The 25,508-nt window shown below is 40.5% G+C and overlaps 1 protein-coding gene across 1 annotated transcript; it reads left to right on the top strand.

Annotated features, from left to right (window-relative positions):
- The first annotated feature begins 1,025 nt into the window (after nt 1-1,025).
- On the top strand, nt 1,026-24,560 carry TNFSF11 (TNF superfamily member 11). The gene is made up of 5 exons (XM_027720249.2): nt 1,026-1,247; nt 9,111-9,278; nt 15,844-15,889; nt 15,972-16,070; nt 23,283-24,560. The coding sequence occupies exons 1-5, from the start codon at nt 1,026-1,028 to the stop codon at nt 23,702-23,704; spliced, it is 957 nt and encodes a 318-aa protein (XP_027576050.1). The 3' UTR covers nt 23,705-24,560.
- The last annotated feature ends 948 nt before the right edge of the window (nt 24,561-25,508 follow it).

Raw genomic sequence — 25,508 nt, 5'->3', positions numbered from 1 at the left:
TGATGAGTCAAAGTCCAGATGGAAGAAAGCCTACTTGGAGGCAGGAAGGACTAGAAATAGGCAAACTTTAAATGAGTAAGTATACGAAGGTGACACTTGGCTTAAATGGAACCCCCAGAGGACCATAAGAAAGAAAGTGCCTACAAACTGTAGTGTGGCTTTATGAAGAAGAGGTTTTGGTATGGAACGCAAGCTGAGACATGGGAAGTGCTGTAAGATGTTCCTAACCAAGGGTTCAGAAACGCATCTGTAGCAGACTGGAGGCATGTGGGGAGATGGGGAGGCTCTGAGCTGGTTTCACCAGCAGCCACGTGCCAGCACACCTCTGCCGTTTCTTTACCCCATTCCTTTTACAAAACTGTGAACTAGAGGTGCTTCTTTTGGACAGTGCAAGTCAACACCTTTTGCGCTCATTTTAGCCTGGCCTGAGTGAGGAGGGAGCGAGACAGGGAGGAGTTGACAGGCCCTGAGGGCAAAGGGGCCAGGGGATGACTGATGGGACCCACTCGAGGTGCATGCTGATTCCAGGTACCTGGGAATTTAGAGGAAAAAGGACCTTCCAGATGCAACTAGGGGCTCAGAGAGGCCTCAGCTGACGGCGCTGCCTGGGTGCGGTGCAAACCTGAGTGGGGAAAGAGTGAGGAGGGGGCAGGAGCCGGCGGAGGCAGGTCTGCCTGCGCTGCTCATTCATGGAGGAGGGGAGGAGCAGCGCCGACCGCGACCGCCAGGCGACCTGCCCGGCGAGGGGGGCAGGGACTCCGGGGGCAGGGGCGGGACAGACCCGGCCCGACCCGGGCCGGCAGGGGCCGGTCGGTGCTCGGGGAGGGGAGGCGAGGAGGGGGCGGCGGTGATGTGTGTGGCGACGGCGGGCGGGAGCAGGAGGAGGGCGGCAGGGGCGCGCCGCCCGGGGCTGATTGGCCGCCTAGTTTATAAGAGGTCCCTGACCGGGGTTGTGGGGTTGTTTGCCGGCCCTGGGGAGCTCCGTGAAGTCGTCTGTGGAGCCGTCGGAGCGGAGCGGAGCTGCCATGCGGCGCGCCAGCCGAGACTACACCAAGTACTTGCGCGGCTCGGAGGAGCTGGGCAGCGGCGCCGCCCACGAGAGCGCCCCGACACCGCCGCCGCCGCCGCCGCTGCCGGCACACCCGCACCCGCCGCCCGCCTCCCGCTCACTCCTGGCCGCCCTCGTCCTCCTGGGGCTAGGGCAGGTGGTCTGCAGCGTCGCCCTCTTCCTCTACTTCCGAGCTCAGGTAAGCGGCGCCTCCGCCGGCGCCCACGGGCGGCGGCAGGAGAAGGTGCGGGGGCCGGCGCGGGCGCTTCGCGCCGCGGGAAGTGCGACCGCCTCGCACCTTTCAGAAGAGGGGAAGGCCCTCATGTCTGTGCGATTGAGGCGATTAATTAAAAAAAAAACAAACTCGGAGAACATATTTATCTGCTTCTGAAATTGGTCCAGCTTTGAGGGACGTCGGGCTGAGGGATTAACAGTGCCCTGCCCCGCCTGTGGTGTCCCCTGCTCACTGGAGATGCTCAGCCCGAGGTGTTCTAGATAGTGCTGTGGGTTGCGGATGCATGTTGGGGTACAGGGATTCTCAGCGGATATGAGGGGTGCCCGACTCGGGAAACAGCTTAATATTGATCCTTCACTTGAAGTCTTGCAGGGCTTTGGTTTTTGATGATTCGACTTTTCCACTGGAGAGGAGTTTGAAAAGGTTGAGGTCTTTGGCTGCCACGAATGTTTCATCAGCAGGAGAAGTGTCTTTAAAGAAAGAAAGGGTCACCACGCAACACCTCTTGGGATGGTTTGTCTCTCAGGCTGCAGAGGGGCACCGCGGAGGAGCGGGATCAGTGCGCTCGCGGGCATCGGCCAGAGGTGCCCGCTGCAGCTCAGGAGCTTTTTCTGGGATTCTGGGGGTTTCTGGGAATCTGGGAGAGAGCTGCCCCTCACCTGCCAGGCCGCAAGCCCGACGGGGGATGCTTCAGAAGAGGCAGCGATGCGTGCAGAAAGGAGCACGGGGAGGTCTCGCTGTGGGGGGAGATAAGGTGATGAGCGGTTAGGGTTTCGGAGAGAAGAGGAGCCTGCTTCTTGGAAATAGCTCGGCTGCCTGGATTCTCTCGCTGCTGCATCTCTTACCCGCAAGGCTGAGCCCTTTCAGAGGAAGTGGGGAGCTGCCAGCTAGTTACTTCTCAGGGCTAGGTGTTAGATTTCTGCTTGGCTTTATTGTCGGATGCTAATTAGTTCTGTTAGTGTGGGTCTTACTGCCTTCATGGAAGTGGCACTTCTGTTGCGAGTACTTTTCATTTGAAGTCAGCAGAGAGTAGAAACCTGTTTCTTTCAGTTTACTTTCTAGGTAGAGGTGCTTGATCTTGATGTAGCAGGCTGGATTTCTTAACAAAGTGCACTCTGGAAACAAATGTTGCACCACTTCAACAGATAAATGACTATCAAATATACAGTAGCACTGCTGATCATTTAATAGGCAGACCATTTCTTATTTTCTCATCAACAATGGCTTTGTGTTTTCCATTTTTACAAAAATAAAATGGAACAGCAATACAATACTTAGTTAATCATAACCTGTATACTTCAGAAGAGTGACATTTAATTTCTGGGACTCATTGTAAAATCTTAAAACTGTTTGTTTGCTTCACAGTTAAATAAATAAATGCATACTTCAACTTCTGACAGGGAGTGTTTTTCACTTCAGATGTTCATGAACTTGAAAAGACATTCTTGTCAAAACATAGTTCAGAGATGCACAGCTGTACATTGATTAGTGTCCTAGAGAGCCATTGCAATCAAAACAACTAATCAAAGTTATTAAGGCCTTTATTAAGGACTCTTTTTGATAAATGCATGCCAGTGCTTCACACGTGCCTAACAAAGGCTAAAAAGGAATATTTTTCTTCTGCTTCCTTGATTTAAAAAATTGCATCATTCAGCAATAATTCTGCATTTGGCAGCTTAATTCTCTTGCTGGTTTCTTGTTCCTGCAGATTTGGAGTAATACTGTTGAATAGAGTCCTTTGTAAACTTGAACTTCCAAAACATCTAAAAGAGGTGATCTAGCTCAATGTAGGCTTGACTGAAGTTGTTGCCTGAAAACTTTGTAATGGAGAAAATAGATTAATAGGTATACCTTTGAAGTAAGTATGTAATTCACAATAATAAGATATAACAATCCATAGTTGTTCACCATTTCTAATTATGAAATAAGATAGATGAAAAAATATAGTAGGTCCCGCAAAACATAATTCTGATTTCACACTCTTAGAGATTGTTTTATTTATATTGGACATGATTGGACCTCTTTCTTTTGAAAAGATTTCTGTCACGTTTGGTTGAATTAAGCTATCTCAATTTGGCCTTTTCAATGCAAATTTCAGCTATCTGAATTTGTGCTTTAATAAGAGAACTTAAATTTTTTGGTTTTTTTTGTTAAAACGATGAGAAGTTAGTAGTAGACGCTGTACATCAAAAGATTTGAGTAGTTTGATTGGTGAATTAGCCAAATGTGAATTAGAAAGATTTGACTGTTTAGGCTGATATTAAGAAATTATACATTTTGTGAGTTCTCTAAAACCCTACCTAAGAGTCTGAATAAACTCTGACTCAGTTTTACCATACATATTTTGTCTGTATTTGCATAAAATCATTTGGGCTGGATCATGACACAATATAAGCTGAGACAATAGTTGAGGTTTTGGTTTTTCCTTAGTTTTGTTTATTTTGTGGTTTGAGCATTTGGAATTTCATAAGACACATAACGAAGACTGACACTAGGTTTTCACGGGTAAACACATGTTTGTGGCCAAGAAATAATGCAGTGCAATGCTAGTGAGACAATGAGCTGGTATGTTGAAAAAGAAAGAAAAAAAGCAAAAAAATTGAATTTTACCCATATTCTCATAATAGTGTTCTGAAATGTAAAAACACTAGGATGTTCTGACTTTGCTTTTTGGTCCATCCTGTGCAGTGTACTGAATCCAAGAAATTAAACAATATCAGATTTTATTGGTCTGGAGCATTTATTTTGCTTATACTTTATGAGGAATATTTGCTCATTATCTATAAAAATGCCATGAAAATTTGGTTAGAATGCTATGAAAATTTAGTTAAATTCTCAGAGCAGCTGGAAATCATCACTCAATAGAGACTCATGCACAGCACAAGGTAAGAGAGCAAAGTGTTTTATTTAACTTCCGCTGGTAAATGCTGAAGTATATCTCCAAAGGGTTAGCTTTTAAGCTTTTATTTCTGACCCGTTTTCTTAGTGCACTTATATCATAAAAGAGTAGGAATTTCATCTAACACTGACTGAACTGGAGGGCAGTGGAACAAACTAGAAGTTCTCAAATCCAAATGTGGGGGCTGGGTGTCTAACTCCCATAGTTAAACATAGAACTCCAAGAGTATACATTTTTCCCATTTTAAAAAAGGCTAGAAGTCAGATTTTTATTGTCATTTCATTCTGATTTCATTCTGTATGTTTTTAGACAATTACCTTTCAAGACTTCAAGTTCTGCGAGCATGATAGAGCAGTGGCTAACAGAAAAAACAGCTTGATTGTGATTATTAGCATTTTTTTGGAAGCCTAGAGGAACCCCCTTTTGGTGCTTAAGAAAGATCATGGAGTGCAAAGGGATATTTGATAGTCTGGAAAGTGGCTTAAGTTTTGAAAATAACTACAGGTATAAATGTTAAAGGAATAAGTGTTTAGTGTGATATTGTAATATCACATAATTGATGCAAAATTGAATAGTAAAGGTGGCTGGTATGTATTGTATCTTTTAAAGACAGACTGAATCTTTTTACAGAAGAAAATTGGTTCTTAATTCTGTAATTTCATTTGACCTCACCCATTATGCTGGAGTTCATTTTATCTGCCCTGAATCAGGTGAAAAGAGTACAGAAATGCAACTAGAATTATGAGAGGTGATGAAAATCAAGTGACAATGAACAGTCTGGTCTGACTTCAAGGTCAGACACAATGGATAGGAAAAAATAATCTAGACACTCCTCTCTTTAAATAGTTTAATTCCTCTAGGGCATTTAGGGTACTTCACATGTTATAAAGCTTTTTCCATTATTTTTGTTTTCATCTGGATGTTTCTTCCAAGTATTAGATCTTTAGGACTTTATGCTGAAGGTCTCTGCCCCGCAAGTTAGCAAAGTGCTTCCTGTAGATCATTCTGGTATTTCATAATCATTTTCTTGTTCTTTAGAAGTTCTTCTCAAAACATGTCCTTGAAAGTTTTTCTGTGCATCACTTTGTGCCCACAGTTTTGATCTCAGTGCTTGGTAATGCTTGTTTGCTGCCATGGCAGTTCAGAACACATTCTTTGTAAAGATACAAGATGCAGAATTTCTGAGAATGCCTTTTCAGACGAGAGAATTAATTTTCGTAGTTAAATGAGGTGAAGACTGTGTATTCTTTGAAAAAGTTAAGGGCAAGAGATAGGTTAGTCCCTAGATCAGAGTTTCACCTTATCAAACAGTAAATCTCTAGAGACTTGTACTTTTTGTCAGGATGGCCTGCACAGCTCTAAATTGCTGAAGATATCAGTTACAGTGTTTCCATTGAGCTTTCAGTCTTTTACCTCTCAGTGCAGAGATGCTGGCTTTCTGTTTTAGGCCTTCAGCAGATAAACTATAATCTGAGCAAGTGACTCTGTACAATCTGCCGTTACTATTCTGGCACAGTGTTGTGTGACACATTTGATGTGATTGTTGGTGGGTGATAGCTATAAGTCTATGCTGGCGTGATTTGTCATGGTAGATGCTCAGACCTTTACAAACTGCATGATATTTAGGCTGTAAAACCTAGTTTTCTTGTCTGCTTTTGTGCTTTGCATGTTTTCATAAATCCAAAACTGGGACAGTAGTCTGACTAGTAGAATTACTGATAAAAATTAGTATCTATTGGCAGTTATTTTCTGTAGCTTTCTATCTTCTATCCTGTGATCTGTGTGGAGGGGAAAAGGCTCAGGTGCCCAGATCCTGGTGGGGACCCTAATTCCCTCAGGTCTCTAACAATGCCAGCATGAGAGGTTACATCTGAAATAATGGGTCCTATTTTGAGTCTCTCAGTACCATATCAGAGGCATATCAACAAACTGGAAAGAGTCCAGCAGAAGACCACAGTGATAGGTAGGGACCGTGATATATAAAAGAATGGGGAGAACTGTATTCTTTGAACCTAACAGAGAACGGACTAAAGTGAGGGAAGCTAATCACTGTTTTTAGCTGCCTAAAGACAGGCTCTTCAGAAGCGCTCAGCAAAAACAAGAGGCACAATCATAAATTGCAGCAAGGAGAACTGTAGCTGGGCATCAAACCCAGGGGTTTTTACACACTAGAAGTGGTGAAGTTTTAGGATAGTTTGCCCAGAGAGGTTGAAAGTCTCCATTGATGGAAATTCCCCAAAGCTTGTCTAGACAAGGCCTTAACCCACCTGACCTAAGTTACAAGTTGATCCTGCTTCAAACAGGAGACTGGACTCCAAAGGTATCTTCCAACCCAAGTCATTCTGCATTAACTACCTTCTAGCAGCTATTGGTAAACATTTTGTACTTCTTATTTATTTATCTTAGTTTACAGTTGATTTTCTGAGTTCTGAATACTAGTGGAACATACTGTGAGAGATGCTTTTAGGTTGCAGTGTTGCAGTTGTTTAAAGCTAGTACTGCCTTCCTGCTATTTCATTCCTATGCCTATCCCTATACTGGCTCTGATGCTTGTCTGACACCTGGAGTGAGTTGTTTTTGAGGTGCTAATATTTCAGGAAATTAGGTCAGCAAAATTTCATCCCTGTTTATTAATTTAGAAGAGGAGACTGAAATTCAGGAATTAAATTCTGTGGTGAAGGTGGTGAGAGCACAGAGGTGCTGGTTTAGATCTGCTTAAGCAGTTAATGAATCTGCACTGCACTAGCTGACTTCAGAAGGTATTAGTGTAGTTTTTAGCGCTTAATTCGTAGAACTGCAATGGCTGTACACAGATTTTCTTTTGGGCTTAGCTGTGTCAGGCCATCACAGGAGGATGTTACTGCCTCTAAGCCATTCTGTAACTCATTGCTACCCCTTTGCTCAAAGCTGTGGCATATTCTGATGTTCAGGTGAACCTTTTATGACCTGTTTCATTCCAAAGATGCAGGGGTGACTAGGACAGATAAGCGGGGTCACAGGGGCTGGCATTGGTCGGAATGAATGAGGCAAACAGCTTCCATCTGGAGACTTCAGCAGAAGAATGGCAGCATTTGGTGCTGCTGTCTGTGCAACAAATGTTTCTCTGCTGTATATGCCTGTTGGATGGCTGCCTGGCTGGCATAGACTTAAATTCAGCTCTGTAATCCTAACCTTATGCTTTTTGACTTGGTTATTTTTTGGGGTTAGGGAGTCGAATTTATGTTCCTGTGAACAAGTGATATAACGTGTTTGATTCACTGTGGCTGCTCTGTGTTCTGCAAAACTTCCTTTTGATGTTCTATTTTGTTCAGCACAATGTTAAAGGAAACTGAACACGTCAGGCACTATCCATAAAGTCTTGGTATTCCTGCATTGGGATTACAAATAATGTATTACCTTTTGAAATTCTTGGGCAAAATTGTTTCTTCCACCTAATCAGAAAGGTAAATGTTCTTTAACAGGCCAGCTGATACAGTTAGAGAACTTAGACAAGAGTTTGGAGGCATAAACCCTATTTCAAGCCTGAAGTAAAAGTCGAATAAGTACAACTTTAGAACAACTGTTGAGAGTCTTAGGCCATCTCTGAAAGGTAGTGGTTAATATCTCTTGACTGTGAAGGGTATGGAGTATGCGAAGAGAGGGTGAAATGGTTTAACTAGTATTTATGCAATTAAACTCTTCCAAGGTACAGTCCTAATTCTTGGAATATCCTTATAATTTATCTAACTGATAGAATTCAGGGTTTTAAAGCATACTTGTTTCACTCATAAAGACTGCTAAAAATGTCTTGCATATACTCTAAGCTAATCAGTCTTGGTCCAATGAAGCAAAGGTGTTTTGCAATGCAGTTTAATAATCTTTTGGTCTTTCTAACTTTTGCTTTCTTAGTGACTGTTTCACATAGGAATACCTCTTACGACTGTCATGGCTTTATCCTAGCCAGCAGCTAAACCCCATGCAGCCACTCACTCACTCCCCTAGTGGGGCTGGGGAGAGAATTGGAAAAGTGAGAAAACTCATGGGTAGAGATAAAGAAAATTTAATAGGTAAAGGAAAAGCTGCACACACAAGGAAAGCAGAACAAGGAATCCATTCATCACTTCCCATAGACAGGCAGGTGTTCAGCCATCTCCAGAAAAGCAGGGCTCCATCACACGAAACAATGACTTGGGAAGACAAATGGCCTCACTCCAAATGTCATCTCCTTCTTTCTTCTTACCCCAGCTTTATATTCTATATGCTATTTTGTCAGTTGGGGTCAGCTGTTCCAGACTGTCCACTCCCAGCTCCATGTGCACCCCCAGTCCAGTGACTGGTGGGGTACGGTGAGAGTCAGAAAAGACCATGACTCTGTGTCAGCACTGCTCAGCAGTAACAAAAACATCTGGTATCAACACTGTTTTCAACACAAATCCAAAACACAACCCTATGCCAGCTACTGTGAAGAAAATTAACTCTCTCCCAGCCACAACCAGTATACCCACAAAAGTTTCTGTGATAGCTGGCTGATAGCTTCAGTGATATATTTTCAGAGAAAACTTCTGTTTCTCCTCTTGAAAATGATGTGCTAGGTGTTGTACATACTTTCCCCAAGTTTCTCTACTTGCCTTTTTACAAACAATAGCTCTTAGAGGTAGGATGACTTTGTTTCCTGTTAAAATAACTGTGGTATTGCACTGAGTGGTTGAAAAATTGAATTCAGGATAATTGATTTTACTGTAAGAGTGGGGTTTATCTTAACTTTTGAAAGTCGGGTATCCTGTCTCACATGTTTGTTGAATGAAATGAACCTTGATGTTGGGAACTTCTCTCTTCATTGTTTATGAAGAAAATTTAGATAATAAACTTAGCCAGATACCAAACTTTTAGATGGTTGAAAAGTGTCCCTGACACTTAGAACTGTGGTTCTGCTTATGTTTTTATTTCAGATGGACCCTACTAGAATTTCAAAAGAACACGCACACTGTGTCAGAACACTTTTTGGTCATCAAGAAAGTACAGATTTACATGATGCATCCTTTGAAAGTCAAGAAATGAAGTTAATGCCAGAATCATGTAGAAATATGAAACTCGCTCTCCAAAGGACTGTGCAGAAGGTAGGTGGCACAGACTGTGTGTTCCTTTCTTTCATGGTCCTGTTGAACTTCTTCCAACATCTGTATTCGGAGGTAAGTTCTATAAATTGTTTTCTGGTGTTCAAATAACACCTGATGTTTCATCCAAGATTGTATTGTGTTTACTCATGAATCTGGTAATGGCTAACCAATTCTGTATTCAAACATGTTTTATTTCTCTTATTTTTTTTTAAGAAAGGAAGACTTGAAGTTTTACTAAGAAAACTGATTGCAGTTAGTTGGTTAGCCATTCTGACTTTTGGATGGGCCTGAATGGTAGTAATTTATGCTAATATTTGTATAGGTTTGCCAACACTTTGGATGCACATAAAAACCAAGTTACACACTTTTTTTCAAAGCAGTCTTCCTGTCTGTTTCCGACGAGATTCTCCTAAGTCAAGATCATCAGCAAACAAAATATTGTCTGAAGGACAAAGAACATAGCATTTGCTTGCGTTTACTCATTTCTTACTCTTTCTGCAGCCCCAAATGAGGGATAATATTCCCTATTTTTTTTCCTCCCTTTACCAGTTCTCTGTTCTATACAGATCGTTCTTACACTGGCAGAAGACCTACTTTGCCATAGCATGATAACTGAGCAGTCTTACGAATAACACGAATAACAAAAGTGGTCAGCTGAAGAAGTCAGCCCTAATGAGGAAGACTAGACAAGTGGGATATATGTCACAATCCCCTCTTTCTGCGGTTACTGCTTTGATCTCTTCCTGTGTTCATGACGGTGTTTAGAGTTTAATTATGGGCTGTTTAACAGATGAATGTCTGCTATGGATTGATTTTCCTGGCTTATCGGGTCCACTACAACTTTACTACTTCACATCTGCATAAAACTGGCAGTTTTTGATTAAGAGTACTGCTTTAGATTTGAGCTGAACTCACATACACTTCAGAGTGAACTGTACTTGAGTTAAATTCATAGCATTTTAATTGTGCTAATGTAATGTTTGCTTTTAACAGAGAACCCTGAGTGACAGATCTTTTTGAGAACAAAACACAAAGAAACATAGGAGCCCATGTCTTGTCCGTTTTGCTAGCCATCTCCTTCAAAAGCTTAAGGGGCAGACAAAGGGTTAAGTCTGTAGAATTAGTTCTTTCCTCCTGCTACACCTACATCTGTGCTGTGTGCTGGTACTGGACTGCTTTTTCATGTGACTCCCATGACAGAGGAAGGAGCCTGTTACTGTAAGTCAATGGGAAGCCTTGTATTCTGGTCATTTACTGCTGGTTACTCAACAAAGGCATTGGCTTTAGTTGAGGCTACATATCCTGCCAGTCTGGATGGAAGTTAAATGCTGCAATGTCCGCGGCCAGGATAAATAGTGAGTAGGGATAACTTTTCTGACTGTTGACCATTAGTTTGAGAACAATAAAATTTCCTTTGCCAAAGTAGACTCTGAATTTCCTTTGAGTGTAACAGAATGTATTAAGCAGCTGCACCAGTGTTCTAGATGCTTTGTCATCTTATATCAATGATAGAGAAAAAAATAGATAGGAAAATGATTGCCTGAGGCTATGTTTGCATCTTTTCGGTATATCAGAGAAGTGAAAGTAACAGTGTCAAGGCAGAATTATACTTTATCATGATCTGTAAATTCTGCCTTTCATTCACCCTGCTGCAATGAAGAGCAGAGATGCATCCAAAGCTTACTTGCAGTTGTACTAGTCTTTTGTATGTGGGAATGCAGCAAATGTGACTTGAAGTAGGATTCTTGTTGTCTGTGCTTTCTTCACTTTCCTGAAGGAGAATTTAACCTGTGTGTGTTTTAAGAACCAGTATCCCTATTTGAACTGGCAGCATGTTCAGTGACTAAAACAGAACACTTTAAAATACCATTTATCTTTTGTGATTTTTTAAAATATATTGTCTTTTGCAAATCAAGCTGTTCAGGAAATGAAAATAGACAACTTACTTTTGCTCAGGTTTATGGTTTGGTTACAACTTCTAGCTTACAGCACCGGTTCTCATCTATTTTCTTTGTGCACCTGTAGACCTAGTACTTAAATCTAAAGCAGGGTTTGATGTTGAAAACGAAAGTGCTCTTAGGAAAGCCAGTGTTGTAAGGCTGCAAGGTCAGGTCAAGAAATATTTGTCTCCTGAAAAATAATAATTGAAGATTTTTCTTTTAATCAAAATCTAATGACCAATTCCTTAACATATTCCAGGATAAAAATTCTGCTTAAGGAGCAGCTTACTAAGTAGAAAGCACATTTTCAATACTGCATATAAACTTTCAAACAGACAACTAGTATACTTTCTTAGCCTGTCTGTTTGCTTAATTTTTTTTCCATGCAACCCTAAAAACCTTTTGGCAGTCCAGATGCACTGACCACAGTCCTTATGAAGTCTGTTATGAGCATGAAGTAGAAAGGACTACAAACATATCTTTGGTCAATCCATAAGTAACTTTTCTTGGCAATACTCCCAGCTTCTAGCAGCTTGGGGAGTTCAGGCATAAGCTAGTCTACCCACACGACAACAGAGTGCTTTGCTAGACCTCCAGGGCAGCACTTATAAAGATATCTATATACTTAGCAGACATTTAAAGTGCACATAGTTATGGACCAAGTAAAGGTTTCACAAGTGATTACTGTAAGTTATTAAAATTTCACTGTTTTCATCCTACAATCTTAAATGCCTTTTTTTTTCTGCAAGCAATAGACTACTCATTTGGGTAGAGGTTGTGTTGCTGGTCTCCAAACTGTAGTCTGATGAGTATTGGTTCATGTACTTTCTATTTCACTTCCTTCCTGATTAACATTCTTCATATTGCTGAATTTCCGGCAAGAGAATCAGATGCTTCTTCCTGGTACTTAACTGTACTTAAAGCACTTGGGTAGTAAAAGAGAAAAGTGCATAAAGAAGCTTTAAGATCACAGATGAAAAAGCACATAAATGTCCAAAGGACTTCTTGTGGGTCTCAAAAGGCTCCTTATAGGTGCTCAAAGTAGATACTGAGATATTGTAAAAGCCAAAGGAGATGAAAAACGTTTCAGAAATATCACGTGTTCAAGTGTAGCCTTGTCTCTGCATCCTCAACATTGGATATAACTTGTATAGCAAGAGTTATTTTTGCTTTGAACGTGCTGAGATGCTAAGGGTAAAACCTGCAACCTGCTGTGGATTAGGAAAAGACCACTTCCCAACTTTCCAGACACTTAAAGCATGAGTTTTAGCTTTAAAATGTGAACATTTCAGAGCTTCTTAATGGCATCTTAAAATTTTTGGTTGAAGGGAAGACATGTTTTTCATTTTTGTGACTAACTGCTTGTCTGTTGTTTAAACAGTGACTGTATGAAGGAGGCTGGAATGTGGGAAGCAGGTCAGCAGAGCTGATTTGGTTGACGGTGTGCAAATTACACAAAGGTGTACAAGAGTAGCTTTTCATAAGACTAACAGAGTGGTGTGACTTTTGTGTACAGTTTTGGTATCACAGTTCTGTGGACAGCTTGGTATCACAGTTCTGTGGACAGCAGCATTAGGAGAAGTCGCTGGTAATATTTTGTCAGTAGTTCTTGTGCCATTATAGCAGTTTCTTAGTCACAGGTTCTGTTGAGCTGTTTCTACTTCCTTAATGGGAGTCTACATTGTGATTAAGTATGAGATGCTTAAAGACGTTCAGGTGCTAAAAAATGCAGTTGATGCTTTAAAAATTTGAAGACTCATAGCTCTTAATTCCTTGCAGTATGAATACCAGGGGACTTTTGATAATTCCCTTAAGGGACTATCTTTAGACATCTGGATTTCTTCAGATACTCAGTGTGAAAAATTTCCTTCAGGGTCAGAAAGAAGTACATGGTAAAATGCTTTTCTAAGGTAGTTTGTGTATCAGCACCTCGGAACTCTAGAAACATGAAGTAAAACATCAAGAAGTGTTGAACTACTTATTCTTCAGGAAGAAACTCACAACTCCATATCTGTTTTCTAGGGACTAGTTCATTTGTTTCATCTCCCTTTTGGAAGCCTGGGCAACATAACAGAAAGGAGTATTAAAATTTTATGAGGCTGGCCAGAATCAAGTAAAGAACTTGACACCAATCCAGAGCTTAGAGAACTGATGGAGGATTTCTGTTTTCAGTCCACAGTCTTGCCACTTCTAATCCACTGACAAGCACACAGAAGAGTCAGAGAACATAAGCCAGCCTCCAACTCTTCTCAATGTGTTAGTGGTGAGCTCATGCTTATAATTTCCTTTTTGATGTAATGAAACCTTCATTCCTAATTACATACTAGCATAGCTTCAAGAGGAGTACAGGAGAGTGTTCCTGTCAGAGAGACATGCTCCTAGGAAACAGGACAGTAGGTTTGAGACCATCAGGACAAGGAGACTTGTGGACCCCAGTCTGCCTGGGTAGCTTTTCTGCTTACCAAGTGGTGATGCTGCAGAGAAACAGCACCACCAACAGTTAGAAAGAAGCTCAGACTGCATTTCATGAGGGTCAGAGCCTTTCCACAAGGAAGATGAGTTGGATCAGGCTACAGGATCTCTCACTGCTTAAGCTAGAGCATCTTTGGAAATGTGCAGAAGCAGAACTCTATGCTCCTAGGAAAAATTTAAGTTAAGAGTAGAATAACAGTTGACCAGTTCAGGGATTTCAAAGGCTGAGCAGCTACCAACCATGGGATATTTTTTAGTACCATAGTATTTTAGATAATAGGAGATTAAAGTGTACATAGTTCTTTTTGGATATGCCCAGTAGACTCTCCAGGCAAGAACATTATCACATGCCCCAGAAGGAAAGGATATGAAAGCAAACTTGACATTTGAGAAGTTTCCATTAAGAAAGCAAGAAAACAAAGAAGTTTCCCCTTCAAAGGAAAGGGTTGGGGATAGGTGTGTTGCAGTAATCTCCGAGTGTGGTCTGTCGCCCAGGCTCTTCTTACCTTATGTCCTGTTCTCTTCAGAGTCTTTTCCCATCTTTCACAGTACCTGGTACTTGCAATTTCTTGTCACCTTCCTATTTTCTACTTGAGTGTGGTTAGCGGCTGATGGTGGTGTGCAGCTCCTAGAATTAAACCTCATTTTCATGCTCCTAGAACTGACATTGAAGTAGGAAGATCAGAGAATTAAAGAGACTGTAAGTAGGGGAGGTGGATACGAGTTTTACTTCTGAAGCTGTGATTCTGCTGCATCTCTTCTTGTCTCTGCTGCAAAAAGCATCTTTGTGATTCTTATCTACAAAATCAGCATATCTCTGCTGAAGTATTATGCTTTGATAGTCATAATACAACTTCCATACTGCTGTGGCTTTTCATTTTGGTTTAACATTTAAATACCTACTGAAAGGGGAAAGTGAGAGTAATAAATGCGCTGGCTAAGGCATTATAGACTTATATTTTGCACTGTGGTTGCAAAATTACATAAAAACAGGACTTCAGGTGTTTTTAAAGCAGGATTTCAAATTCTAAAACACCGCAGTGATTGAGAGCACAGTGTAACATTGCTGATCTGGACAAATCTGAGACATATTGCATATACATGGATTGAATCAGGCAAACAACAGCATGAGTTATATAAAGATGAAACAAGGACCACTCTTAGGTTTCAAAGAGGACATGACTTGCTATCATCAGCAAAATGTTCCTTTTTACTGAACATCTTCTTGATGGCTCCATGGTATAAGGTATTCTGAATAACAAAGATATTACCCCTGTTTTTTCGAAAACATATGGAGAGTCATGGAGAAAAAGGGGACCGAACTGAGGATTGAACTTAATATTACCGAGACTCAGTCCATGCATGTAAGAAGAACAGGCTGCTTAGATTTTTGAAAACTGCTGTTTGTATCTTTTCCTCAAGAGGAAGACAGGTGTGGATTTTTTAAACCAAAGCTTTTTGTGGTGCCTGATGTCTGCAATTTGTGCTGTTCTTGGGTTTGTGTAACATGGGTTTCATTCATGTTAAAATTCATCTGTAGTTTTGAAGAATTGCATTGAATTACGGTACCCAGTCCATTTGGCCCAGTCCGGATGGGGAGGATGCTTAATCCTTCAGTTCCTGCATACTTTGTTAGCAGTCAAGTGTGAAGAACAGAGGTTTTCATTTACCTCATCACAAATGAAATTCAGAGCTTACTTTCCTTAGTTCTTAGAGTGATTGCACACTAATTCCTATGTAGAACTGTCTCTTTCATTACTTTTGGACACCAAGTAACTAAATCAGTTCATAAACTCTATAGTTTGATGTGATGCCTTCTTATTAGTCATTGTTCCATTATACTTGGAGAAATAATTCAAGTGCTGTAAGTAGGAAAGGTTGTAAATGTCCTGTCACCACTACTTCAATAAATAATGCAGTGATCGTACACACCATTGTTCCTATCCACCTTTATCAGAAGATTGGACAGAGGAAGTAATTTGATTGTGGCAGCTAAACTGTGTTTGTTCATATTACACATTCTCATATTTACATTATGCATATCCCAGGCATCTGAATATAATGTAGGTGGAACAATATCCCCAGATATATGCAAACTAAACAATATTACAAAACCAAGAAAACATCAAAGCCATGGCTCTTTCTCATTTTAGGAAGTCCAGCGTGTCATGGGAAGAACGTCACCAAGACCAGAAAAAGGTAGGTGCTGCTTTATGAATAAGAAGTATTTTGGTTCCTCTAAACGTGTCTTTGTGGGATAATGAAATTCTTTTATCTCTAGCTGCAATGGAGGCATTAGGAATTGAACTGTACAGGAGAAACAAACCTGAGAAGCAGCCATTTGCCCATCTCATTATTGATGATAAGAATATTCCATCTGGTAAGTTCAGTTTTAAGTGAATACTTCCTAAATACATTAAACAGTGAATAAAGAGATGAAAATAGTTCAGCAAAACCAGCAACAGACTGGGATTTCGGAAATGGCTTTTGATAGCAAGAATAAATTGGATGCGTTAAAGGATTTCAGAACCAACAGGGGCAATGTTAAAAGGAGGATGGCTCCTCTTTGTATTAGTCATGTGCTGAATGTCATTTTAAATTACCAGTTTTCATGATTAACCTTTGAGGACTTGGCCTGCCCCTTTGTGCTGTCAGGTGAGGAAGGAAGATCTTGTGTTGAATGCTCTCCTCTGAAGTTTCTCATTTTCTTTGGCCTGTAGGGCCCATCCAGAGTTTTTCATTCACACTGGACTTCATCCATAGGTATACACACACACACGCACACACACACAGATTTGTTTATATATATCCTTGTTTGCATATGTGTTTATACCAGCACAAAGATTGTCCAGAATACAGATCATACAGTTTGGAAGATGTTTCCCTTCTATTGAGTCAAAGTCAGGGATTTTTTTTATCCTGTTGTCAGCTGAATAAATGTATTGTTTTCTGTTGTAAAATTCAAGCATGTTTTGTGTCCACCTATTCAGCCCTTAGCAGCAACACTCCTTTTGAGTGCTGAAGTGTAACGGGGTTTGTACTGGGTGACACAGCATTTGTCTTCAGGGTGGATCTGGAAGCTGAGAATCTTATATGAGTCCACAGTGCACATGCATATCAGGTGCCCATCAGTGAAAGAATTTACCATAAAGGAAGCACACCTTTCATTTGGAGGTGCGGAAAATCTAGAATTGCAGTCCCAATGGCATTATTGTAACTTACCTGCTAGTTCGCTGCCCTCTGTGGGTATGTTGCACTCTGATAGCAAAAGGATGAGTTTGTTTCCTTCTGCTGATGGCACGTTGGAAAGGTTTTATCATATTCCATTCACTTTTATGTTGCAGGACTGGTGTAGACTTTTTCACATAAGACTCCAGGGCCCTCATGACATTCCGACATGCCAAAGCTTCAGAAGGGTCTGTTGTGCATCCATCTAGTCCAGTGGTAGCAAGATAAAAATCATAGCATTGTACTGTGAGCAACAGTGTGTTGACTTGGATGCAGTATGTTTTTGAGCAATTGAGTAGGGGGGAAAAAAATGTTCTTGTGGCTTTTATCTGCCCCTGTGGTAAGAGGATGGCATTCTTTTATATTGCCAAAGCTCTTATTTTCTACACAGAGGTATTCAGATGGCTTTGGGAATATCCTTGCTAGTACAATATCCGGGAACAAGACACGAGTCCGCCTTGGAACACTCTCCAGAGGAAAAGATTCAGTCCTACAATTTTAAGATATGTTAGAATGGTTTTATTTTTTGCCCTGGAGCACTGTCAGTTGAGATTTTTCTCTCTGTATTCTCAACACAACAATTGGTGTGGTAGAAATAAACCAGAGTTTTTTCTGAATCTATCAGATGGAGGATCTTAAGATAGGAGGGTGCATTGATCACTGTGTTCTTTCTCTGAAGATTTATACATTCTGCAGAGCTGAACTCCTTGTTAATTAAGCTGTGCACATTGCTCTTCTGTTTTATATAACCAAACCAAAGGGGAATGCTGTGTTGAGACTTGAAATCTGAGATTTTAGCAGCCTGCATAGTAATACCTTGCTCTTGCTCTATTTAAAGACAAAGCAATTCTGTGCAGCTTCTTGCCTGGAGGGATAGGATTCTTTCAAGTGCATTGACATTGCCAAGATCCAGAGCTTTATAAGCAGAGAGCTTAAACAGCTTGTCAGATGGCAGTCAAAACTTCCAAAAGCTTTCTTGTTAGCTCAAATGCCTCCTAACAAGCTTCTATTTTAGTCAGATTTTGGCTTTGACCTACTTTTACCACAGGTCCATAGTAGAAGATTCAGTATCAGTAAACTTGTCTTAGCATTTTGTCTTTGGAAGGTTTCAATTAATTTGCTAATCATAGAGACAGATGACTTACATCTGCAGAAGTGGAGTGTGTCAGTGTCACAGTCTGTGAAATCCACCTTTTCCTGTGGGGAGTTTATTTTCTGTTTACCTGGATATTGCTGTAAACTGTGTTTTTATCCAGACTAGCAGCTGATAAGTTTTACTGTTGTGCATTGCTGCTTTAACCTTCAAGGGAGTGATACAGCACATCTATGGGTAATGGAAAGGGAGACATTGCTCTTTCTTGTTCTCTTCACTTTTTTTTTTTTTTTTTTTTCAAAAGCACGGGCTGCAGGAACTCTCAGAAACACATTGCCTGCGACAGCAAGCTTTGTTTCTCCTTGGAGCAGATCTACTCCTTACCAGTATTATGAGCTGGACATACTCTCTTCTGATCTGGCACATATGGCTTCTGCCTCTTTTGGAAGAGCATTGCCAGAATGTTAATCATGAGCACAGCTTCTGCGGTCCTCGTGGGCATTGTAACAGTGAGGGGCTGCATCCTTACAGATAGCTGGAACCCTGAACCTACTGGTGGTGAGGCATGTTAGTATTATGCTTACTGGTATGAGGCAGTACCCACCTGGCTGGGTAGCATAGAGGTTAGTGACAGGCATAAAGAAAGAAAAATTTGCATAAAGGTCGCCAGGAGATTTTCCTCTCCCATCTTGTTTTCTCTGACTGCAGATGGCAATATTTATGTTCTTCCCCTGATTCTTTACTCTCCATGTCTGAAACCCTTCTAAATTGTTTTCTGCCATCCATGAGCCTGGACAGATCTTTTCTTAGTATTTTAAGGTTCTCTACTGTCATCACTCTGACCCAGAATAACCAGAGTCGGGAAAAAAAAAGTCTTCACTGTCAAACAGGATTTTAAGTAGTTTGCTACTGAACACCCTTCATGAAGAGGCACTGAACAGTGTCTGTGAGAGAACATTTTCCTTTGAGCTGGTTCACAATAATATCAAGCCTCAAATGGACTTTTGCAGCTGGGGGATAGTGTGAGGGAGGGGGGAAAATAACCCTTCCCAAATCTTGGTGTCCCCACCCATCATTTGGTGACAGAAGCTGTAGTGGTTTGGCTTGCTCTGTGTATTTTTTAGGTTTGCTGCCTTAGGTTAGAGCTGGATGCTTGCTGGTTGGTTTTTACCAGAGCTCACTATAAATGCTACCTAGGTTTTAAATGAAAACAGTGAATTGTGGTTTATAAATTGATTACAGAAATAGTCACCGTTTAAAGGAGAAAATCACAAACAGAAATAAATATAAATGTTAAATATATCATTTGGAGTGTGAATTAATGCCTTTAGCTGTCTAAGGAAACGCTGTAGTATTCTGAGCTATTTACAGCTACAGGTTCAACTTAACTGCCCTTTGCCTCCAAAAGAGTTTTTCAGAGCAAACAGTGCTTTGGTCCTTTCTTCAGGCTTTATTTATACCTGAACATTACTACAATGCAAACAAATTATCAAAACAGGGCTAATTTTATTGAACTCATTTGTAGTAGTCTTAGTTCATGCTCACAGATACACAAGACACTGTTTTTATTTGTCTTTAGTTTTCAGAAAGGCTGTGTATTATTTTGAATTTTTAAATAATGCTTTTTTCCTTGTCTAGAAGACTATCTTATTCATGATCTCCCCGACTGTTTCCTTCTCTGTCAACTTGACTTGCCTTGTGCTATTTTTTTCATGATTCCAAAGTAAATTATTTCACAGTAAGAAGATACTATACTGCAGCATTTCTGACTAGCCCATGGCTTGGGTTATGTGTCAGAGTTTCTGATATGTGGACTGCTGATTTGGCACTAATGTGTGTGCTCCAGTTTTCTCCACTTCCTGTGTTTTGGGGTACTGATTGTTTTGGTGTCTCCAGATCTGGGTGTATTACCACCAGAAGCACTGAGAACCTGCTTGCTCCTTCCATTAAAGATTTCATGACAGAACTCGTACAAGAGCATCTTTGTGCTGTGTTGCTGGCTGTGGCATGCCTCTTCTGGAGCTCTGAATTGTGGCAAAATGCCCATCTGCCTCAGCTAATACAATCATAGCATTATAATTTAATGCTTTATAATTTAATCCCCTTTTAATAAGGGATTTCTAGGAGTTACCTCTGCAAATCCTCTGCTCAAAACAGATAGTGTCATCCCATCATCTCTTGGCCTGTCCCTCTATCTGACCATGGGTGAATGATGTGCATTTACTTGAACATCAAAATAGTGTAAACAAACTTCACCCAGAGCCCATCTCTCAATTATGAGCCACTGTAGCACCTATTTGCCCTCTTTTCCCTTCCCCGCTTTTCAGCAGGAAGTTGTGCCTTCCTGCTAAAGATTTCTTCAAAATTGCAGCTTAAGACTGGCAACTAAAAAATTTACTTGTCAGGTAAAAAAAAGCTGCTTAGCAACTACCCAGGCAGTCACAGCACGCATTTCTGTTCCATCACAGGTATACATTCCTGTCCCATATCTAAGTGCCTCTCCTCTGATCTAAGCAGTGATTTTTAGCCTGTCCTCCTCATCTTGAAGGTAGCCAACCTCCTTGGGGCAGTATTTCTTCAGACTTAATGATGTGCACGAGAAGTTCTACAACTGCCTCAGCTACCCCCAGTGCTTCAGAGGTGCAATCTGGTACCTCTATCTTAGCACTTCTTGCAGGTGAATAACTCCAGGCTAAGAGACTTAAGATCTTGCTGTCTTTTCCAGTTAATTGATGGTTTTCAGAGGTTTTTTTGAGTCACTGCACAGAAGATGGCTTCTCTGTATAATTTTGCTAGCATGATTTCTACCTGCACTAGAGCCATAGGGGAGCAACTATTTATGATCTGCCTTTGAGAACCTGTGCTTTGCTGAAGTCTTCATGGAAGAACGCCAGAAGGTTTTTGTTCTGGACTGCTGTTAAAGTATTCCTCTTGCATGCAAAAGTTGCTCGCCCTTGGCAGTTAGGCAAGGCTCATCTCTCTCAAATTCCCCTGTCCCCTCGCTTTCTGCACAGACAGATGGAAGAGGCATCTTTTGAAGCAATCGAGTATACCTGAGGCTTTACCCCAGCATGCTTGGAGCACTGGTTGGAGGGGAGGGCACTGGGTCCTGCTGTGTGCCATGGCAAGTTTGGTAGGGATAGACTGTTTTGATTTGATGTTGGGATCAAATGCACATTCCAAGCAGGCATTTAGATGCACTGGGAGGCTAAGGTGTAAAGTCCTCTGGTACATATGTGAACCCACTGCTCTGGGAGGGAGCAAATGAAGTTATTCTGTTGTGCTGAAAATTGCTAGTGGTTAGGAGGACAAGTTGGCCAATTCCCATCTGTTGTGTTATGCCTTATGTATTACATTGAATAATAGAATGTTAGTGGCTTGTGCCTATAAGGAAGGCTCATGGAGCTCTCAGGACAGTGTTATTTCCTCTGCGTGGGCGTGCCTGTGGGCTTTGCCAGGATCTTCTTTTCCCACTGTTGCCTATTCTACTGTTTTTGCAGGCATGGACTATGAGATGAGGTGGGTGCTATAATGGGATAGTGGTGAAGCTAGGGATGTGGAGGGACTGTGGGATGTGTGCTTCAGGGCACGCTCCTCAGCACAAAATACTGTGATACACCTCTACATGATACATTTGCTGTAGTAGCAATGCTGTCTGAGCTGGTGTTGCAGGCTGGTCTTACCACTGTGTCACCAAAAACAATCTGAAGTGTCAAATGTGGCCAGGTTTGGAAGGAAGACTCAAATTTTCTCTCTCAGTGCCTCTCTGACCTCCTGCCAGGCCATCTCTGAGCACAGCCTCCATAGTAGGGTATAGATGAAATGACATCTGAGATGTTATTTGACATCAAGCTGATGACATCAGCTTGAAACATCCAAGAGATGATGCAATGTGGCTCCCTGATGATAGTGTCTGGGAGCTGTGTTTTGGTCCAGGTAGCCTGTATGTGTGTACCTATACGTACAAAGTTAGCTTTCAGTGATGGTGCTAAGCTGGCAGACTAATCAAACATCTCCAATCTCTCACCTCTTTTTCATTCTCTTTGCAAACTATTGGTTCAGCCTCCTGTTTACTAGGCCACCGTCATGTGGGCAGAACTGAAAAGGCTTATGTGTACCTGTTAGAAGGAATTCAGTAATGGTTCTTTGCATGTGATAGTTCATTTAAACCGCCCTTTTCGGTAGTCAGATTTGGTAACTGTTATATGTATATTTTGATTCCCTCATGCATGATGTTCTGTGGAGAGACTGAGAATATTATCATCATTTCCCTTCCTAATTTGTGTATCTCCATCCTAAGACAACTTGAAGGGGAATGTTCTCCTCCAAGCATGGAATATCAGCTCATTGTTTCTAGTTTGAAACTTAAGATACTGTAATAAATAAAAATAAGAAAAGAAAAAAAGAGCAATGTGTCCAGAGTCACATCTGTCTTCCACGAGCTTGTTTTCTAAGACCTTCTGCTAGATATTAAAGAATCCAAGCTTACCTCCTGAATAGTTATAGTTGTCCAGCTATAAGTATTTGTAAAATTATGAAAGAATTAGGATGGTGATGTAGACCACTATCCTAGATATCTAGGATATGAATTAAATGAAATTTTAGAGCCTTATTCTGGTATATGCAACCACTGGGTTAAGTCTAAACATTGTTTTTTCATAAAAAGGTTTGTTATGTCATAAACAGTTGAAGTGCTATGTAAAGCCTAGGCAACTTAGTGTGTAATACTAAAAATGCACAATTGTACTGATTTATCTGCATTTTTGGTGTTGTCACATGAAAATGTTTACCTTTGTACTGCTACAGTCACAAGAACATAAAATATGGGAAGATTTCATAAACTTTCTCTTTGGGGAATTATCAGTTAACTTGTGTTCAGAATTTTAGTTATCCCTTGCAAACACTTGCAAGTTGAAGACTGATAACAAATTTTTCATTTCAAATTCGTCTCAACAATCTATTAGTTGAATAAAATTTTAGATGGAATGCACTGTTGGATGACTGCTTAGCATAATCAAATTATAGGCCAAGCAAGTGTTTTGTACCACAGTCCAGCAGGCATTTGTGGTGGGAGGGCAGACAGTTATAAATAGCAAGCCAAATATGGGAGTGCATTAAAAAAAGAAAATTTCATAAGAATTTTTGCCCTAATTGTCTAATACTCACTGTAGCCTATAGAACTCTAGTTGATTGTAAAAACCTAGAGATTGCTTACTGAATGCTGGGGTGTGTTAAATGTTTATAAATCTCTCTTTTTTCTCTTCTCTTCAGGAACCCGCAAAGTGAACCTCACATCCTGGCATCATGACAAAGGCCAGGCAAACCTATCGAATATGACATTCAGTGATGGAAAACTAATTGTTAATCAAGATGGCTTTTACTACCTTTATGCCAATATCTGTTTTAGACATCATGAAACTTCAGGAAACTTGACTAAAAGAGGGCTTCAGCTGATGGTATATATGATTAAGACAAATCTTAAAATAAGACGCTCTGACGTGTTGATGAAGGGAGGGAGCACCAAATACTGGTCAGGAAATTCAGAATTTCATTTTTATTCTGTAAATGTAGGAGGATTTTTTAAATTAAAATCTGGTGAAATGATAGGTATCCAGGTATCAAACCCATTGCTACTGGATTCATCACAAGAAGCAACTTATTTTGGAGCGTTTAAAGTTAGGGATTTAGATTGAATCTTCCTTTAGTGTGCTGAAAATTGTTTGAGTTTGGAGTTGTCCAGAAACAACTTGAAGACAGAACTGAAAATCTTCTGGAACCCAATTACATCTGTATAAGCCATATATCTCTAAACACATGTTTTTGTCCTGTACTGACTCCAGTGGGAGTCCCACGAATGCATGGAAGGGCAAAATTACAGTTCTCCTGATTTAGTCTTATAGCCGTTTTACTTCATTTGTTTCCACTGGCTTTGGTAGTCATTATGTATTTTACATTGGTGTAGTTGAAATCAAAAAAATTAATATTATTGAACTTCTGTTTCCAAGTTCTGCTCTGACTTTTTAACCTGTGCTGTCCTTATTAGTTCTGGTGCAAACATAGGGCAGGGCAGACTTTGGCTCCCAGCTTGCATTTAGGACTCCATTTTGCTTGGGGTTGAGTGTTCTGAACCTGAGATGGCAATTATGAAAGTATAACTAATCCCATTGCATTTGATGTGACTTTTCACATGCTGAGTTAGGCCTTTTTTTGCATTGCTGGATCAGGGTTGGAAAGCTCAGACCATGGCGGAAACGAGTTGCAGAACACCTAAACAGTTCAACTTAAGTTTTGCCTGATAAAAAGGGCCATTCCAAGAAGGAAGATCATCTGGCCTTACAGTTCTAAAAGGTTAATTACAGGTCATTTTATTATTGTTGCACAGTTAATTGCAAATATAGATTGCCAAAATACAGTGTGCCTTTAAAGTATTACATTGTGCCAGAATCTGCAAAGACATTTTTTAAACAAAAATTATGTATTTTTATATTCTGTAAAATCTAAAGTTATATTTCAGGTGTAATGTTTTGTGTTAAAAAAATGTAAATTATATTGTCCTATAGTATTTGATACAAAATATTTAAAATCTCTTGCTGTTTGTATATTTAATGTTTTAAACTGTTTTTATGTACAGACATGTTAAACTGGTGCACTTTTTGATCCCAATGGGAAAAAATGCAGCTATAAGAGGTTGTTTGCAATTAGCAAATGTAATATATATCTTTGTTCTTCTTAACTTAATAGATTTCTTTTAAACTTGTCAGTATTATTGGAAAGGTGGGGTGAAATCACACCAATGCCATGAGTAATTATACCAGAATGCTGGTCACTGAGTGCCTTTCAAACCTGGGGGGTAATTGACATTACAAAGCTGGCATTGTGTAAAATAAAATAAAAAAATTAATACATAAGCCCCAGAAATGTATTAGGAGTATTTATAGTTACTGAACAGGCATATTTTCCTACAACGAAATCTGCAAGTGGTAAATTCTGCAATTGAATAATGACTTTTTTTAGCTTAGTTTCCTGAAAAAGTGAAGCTTATGTAATTGCATTGCCTGTTCTTGTCTCCCCTTGTAGCTTTTAAAATTCTGCACACTTCTGCCAGATTTGACAAATGAATGGCAGAGTTAAGAGGTATTCTTGCAGGTTTTACAAGGATAGACAGCTGAGAACAAAGCCATTTATACATTATTTAACAGTGGCTGGCCACTGTTCGTATTAGCCAACAGATTATATGAGGAGACTCCTTGCTAGCTGCAACGTGTGTTGTTGCTTGTATAGTTGCTTGGGCAAAAGAGGTCGGTGGGTGGAATCTGAGGGAGGGTATGGGGGCCATAGAGGGGAGCTGCAAATACTAAGGTGATGTTTAGAGCACATTTGGACAGGGGACAGCAACTTGTTGGGGAAGGGATGAGAGAGGTTTTTTAAGTGCTTGTCTGTGTGCTTTAAGAATGATGTGGGGAAAACCCACTATTTAATTAAGTCGGAATCAAAGAA

This window comes from Pipra filicauda, unplaced genomic scaffold (assembly GCF_003945595.2).
Source record: "Pipra filicauda isolate LSUMZ 115617 unplaced genomic scaffold, ASM394559v2 scaffold28_size6257848_pilon, whole genome shotgun sequence".
In the NCBI taxonomy this organism is placed as follows: Eukaryota; Metazoa; Chordata; class Aves; order Passeriformes; family Pipridae; genus Pipra; species Pipra filicauda.
The sequence above is the reverse complement of the archived record's forward strand: the minus strand, read 5'-3'. Positions and strand labels throughout refer to the sequence as shown.

Excerpts from the sequence above, each read along its gene's own strand:
- TNFSF11 (XM_027720249.2), top strand. The coding sequence starts at position 1,026 with ATGCGGCGCGCCAGCCGAGACTACACCAAGTACTTGCGCGGCTCGGAG. Across the intron at positions 1,248-9,110 it reads TCCTCTACTTCCGAGCTCAG|ATGGACCCTACTAGAATTTC; the intron begins GTAAGCGGCGCC and ends TTTTTATTTCAG. Across the intron at positions 16,071-23,282 it reads TGATAAGAATATTCCATCTG|GAACCCGCAAAGTGAACCTC; the intron begins GTAAGTTCAGTT and ends TCTTCTCTTCAG.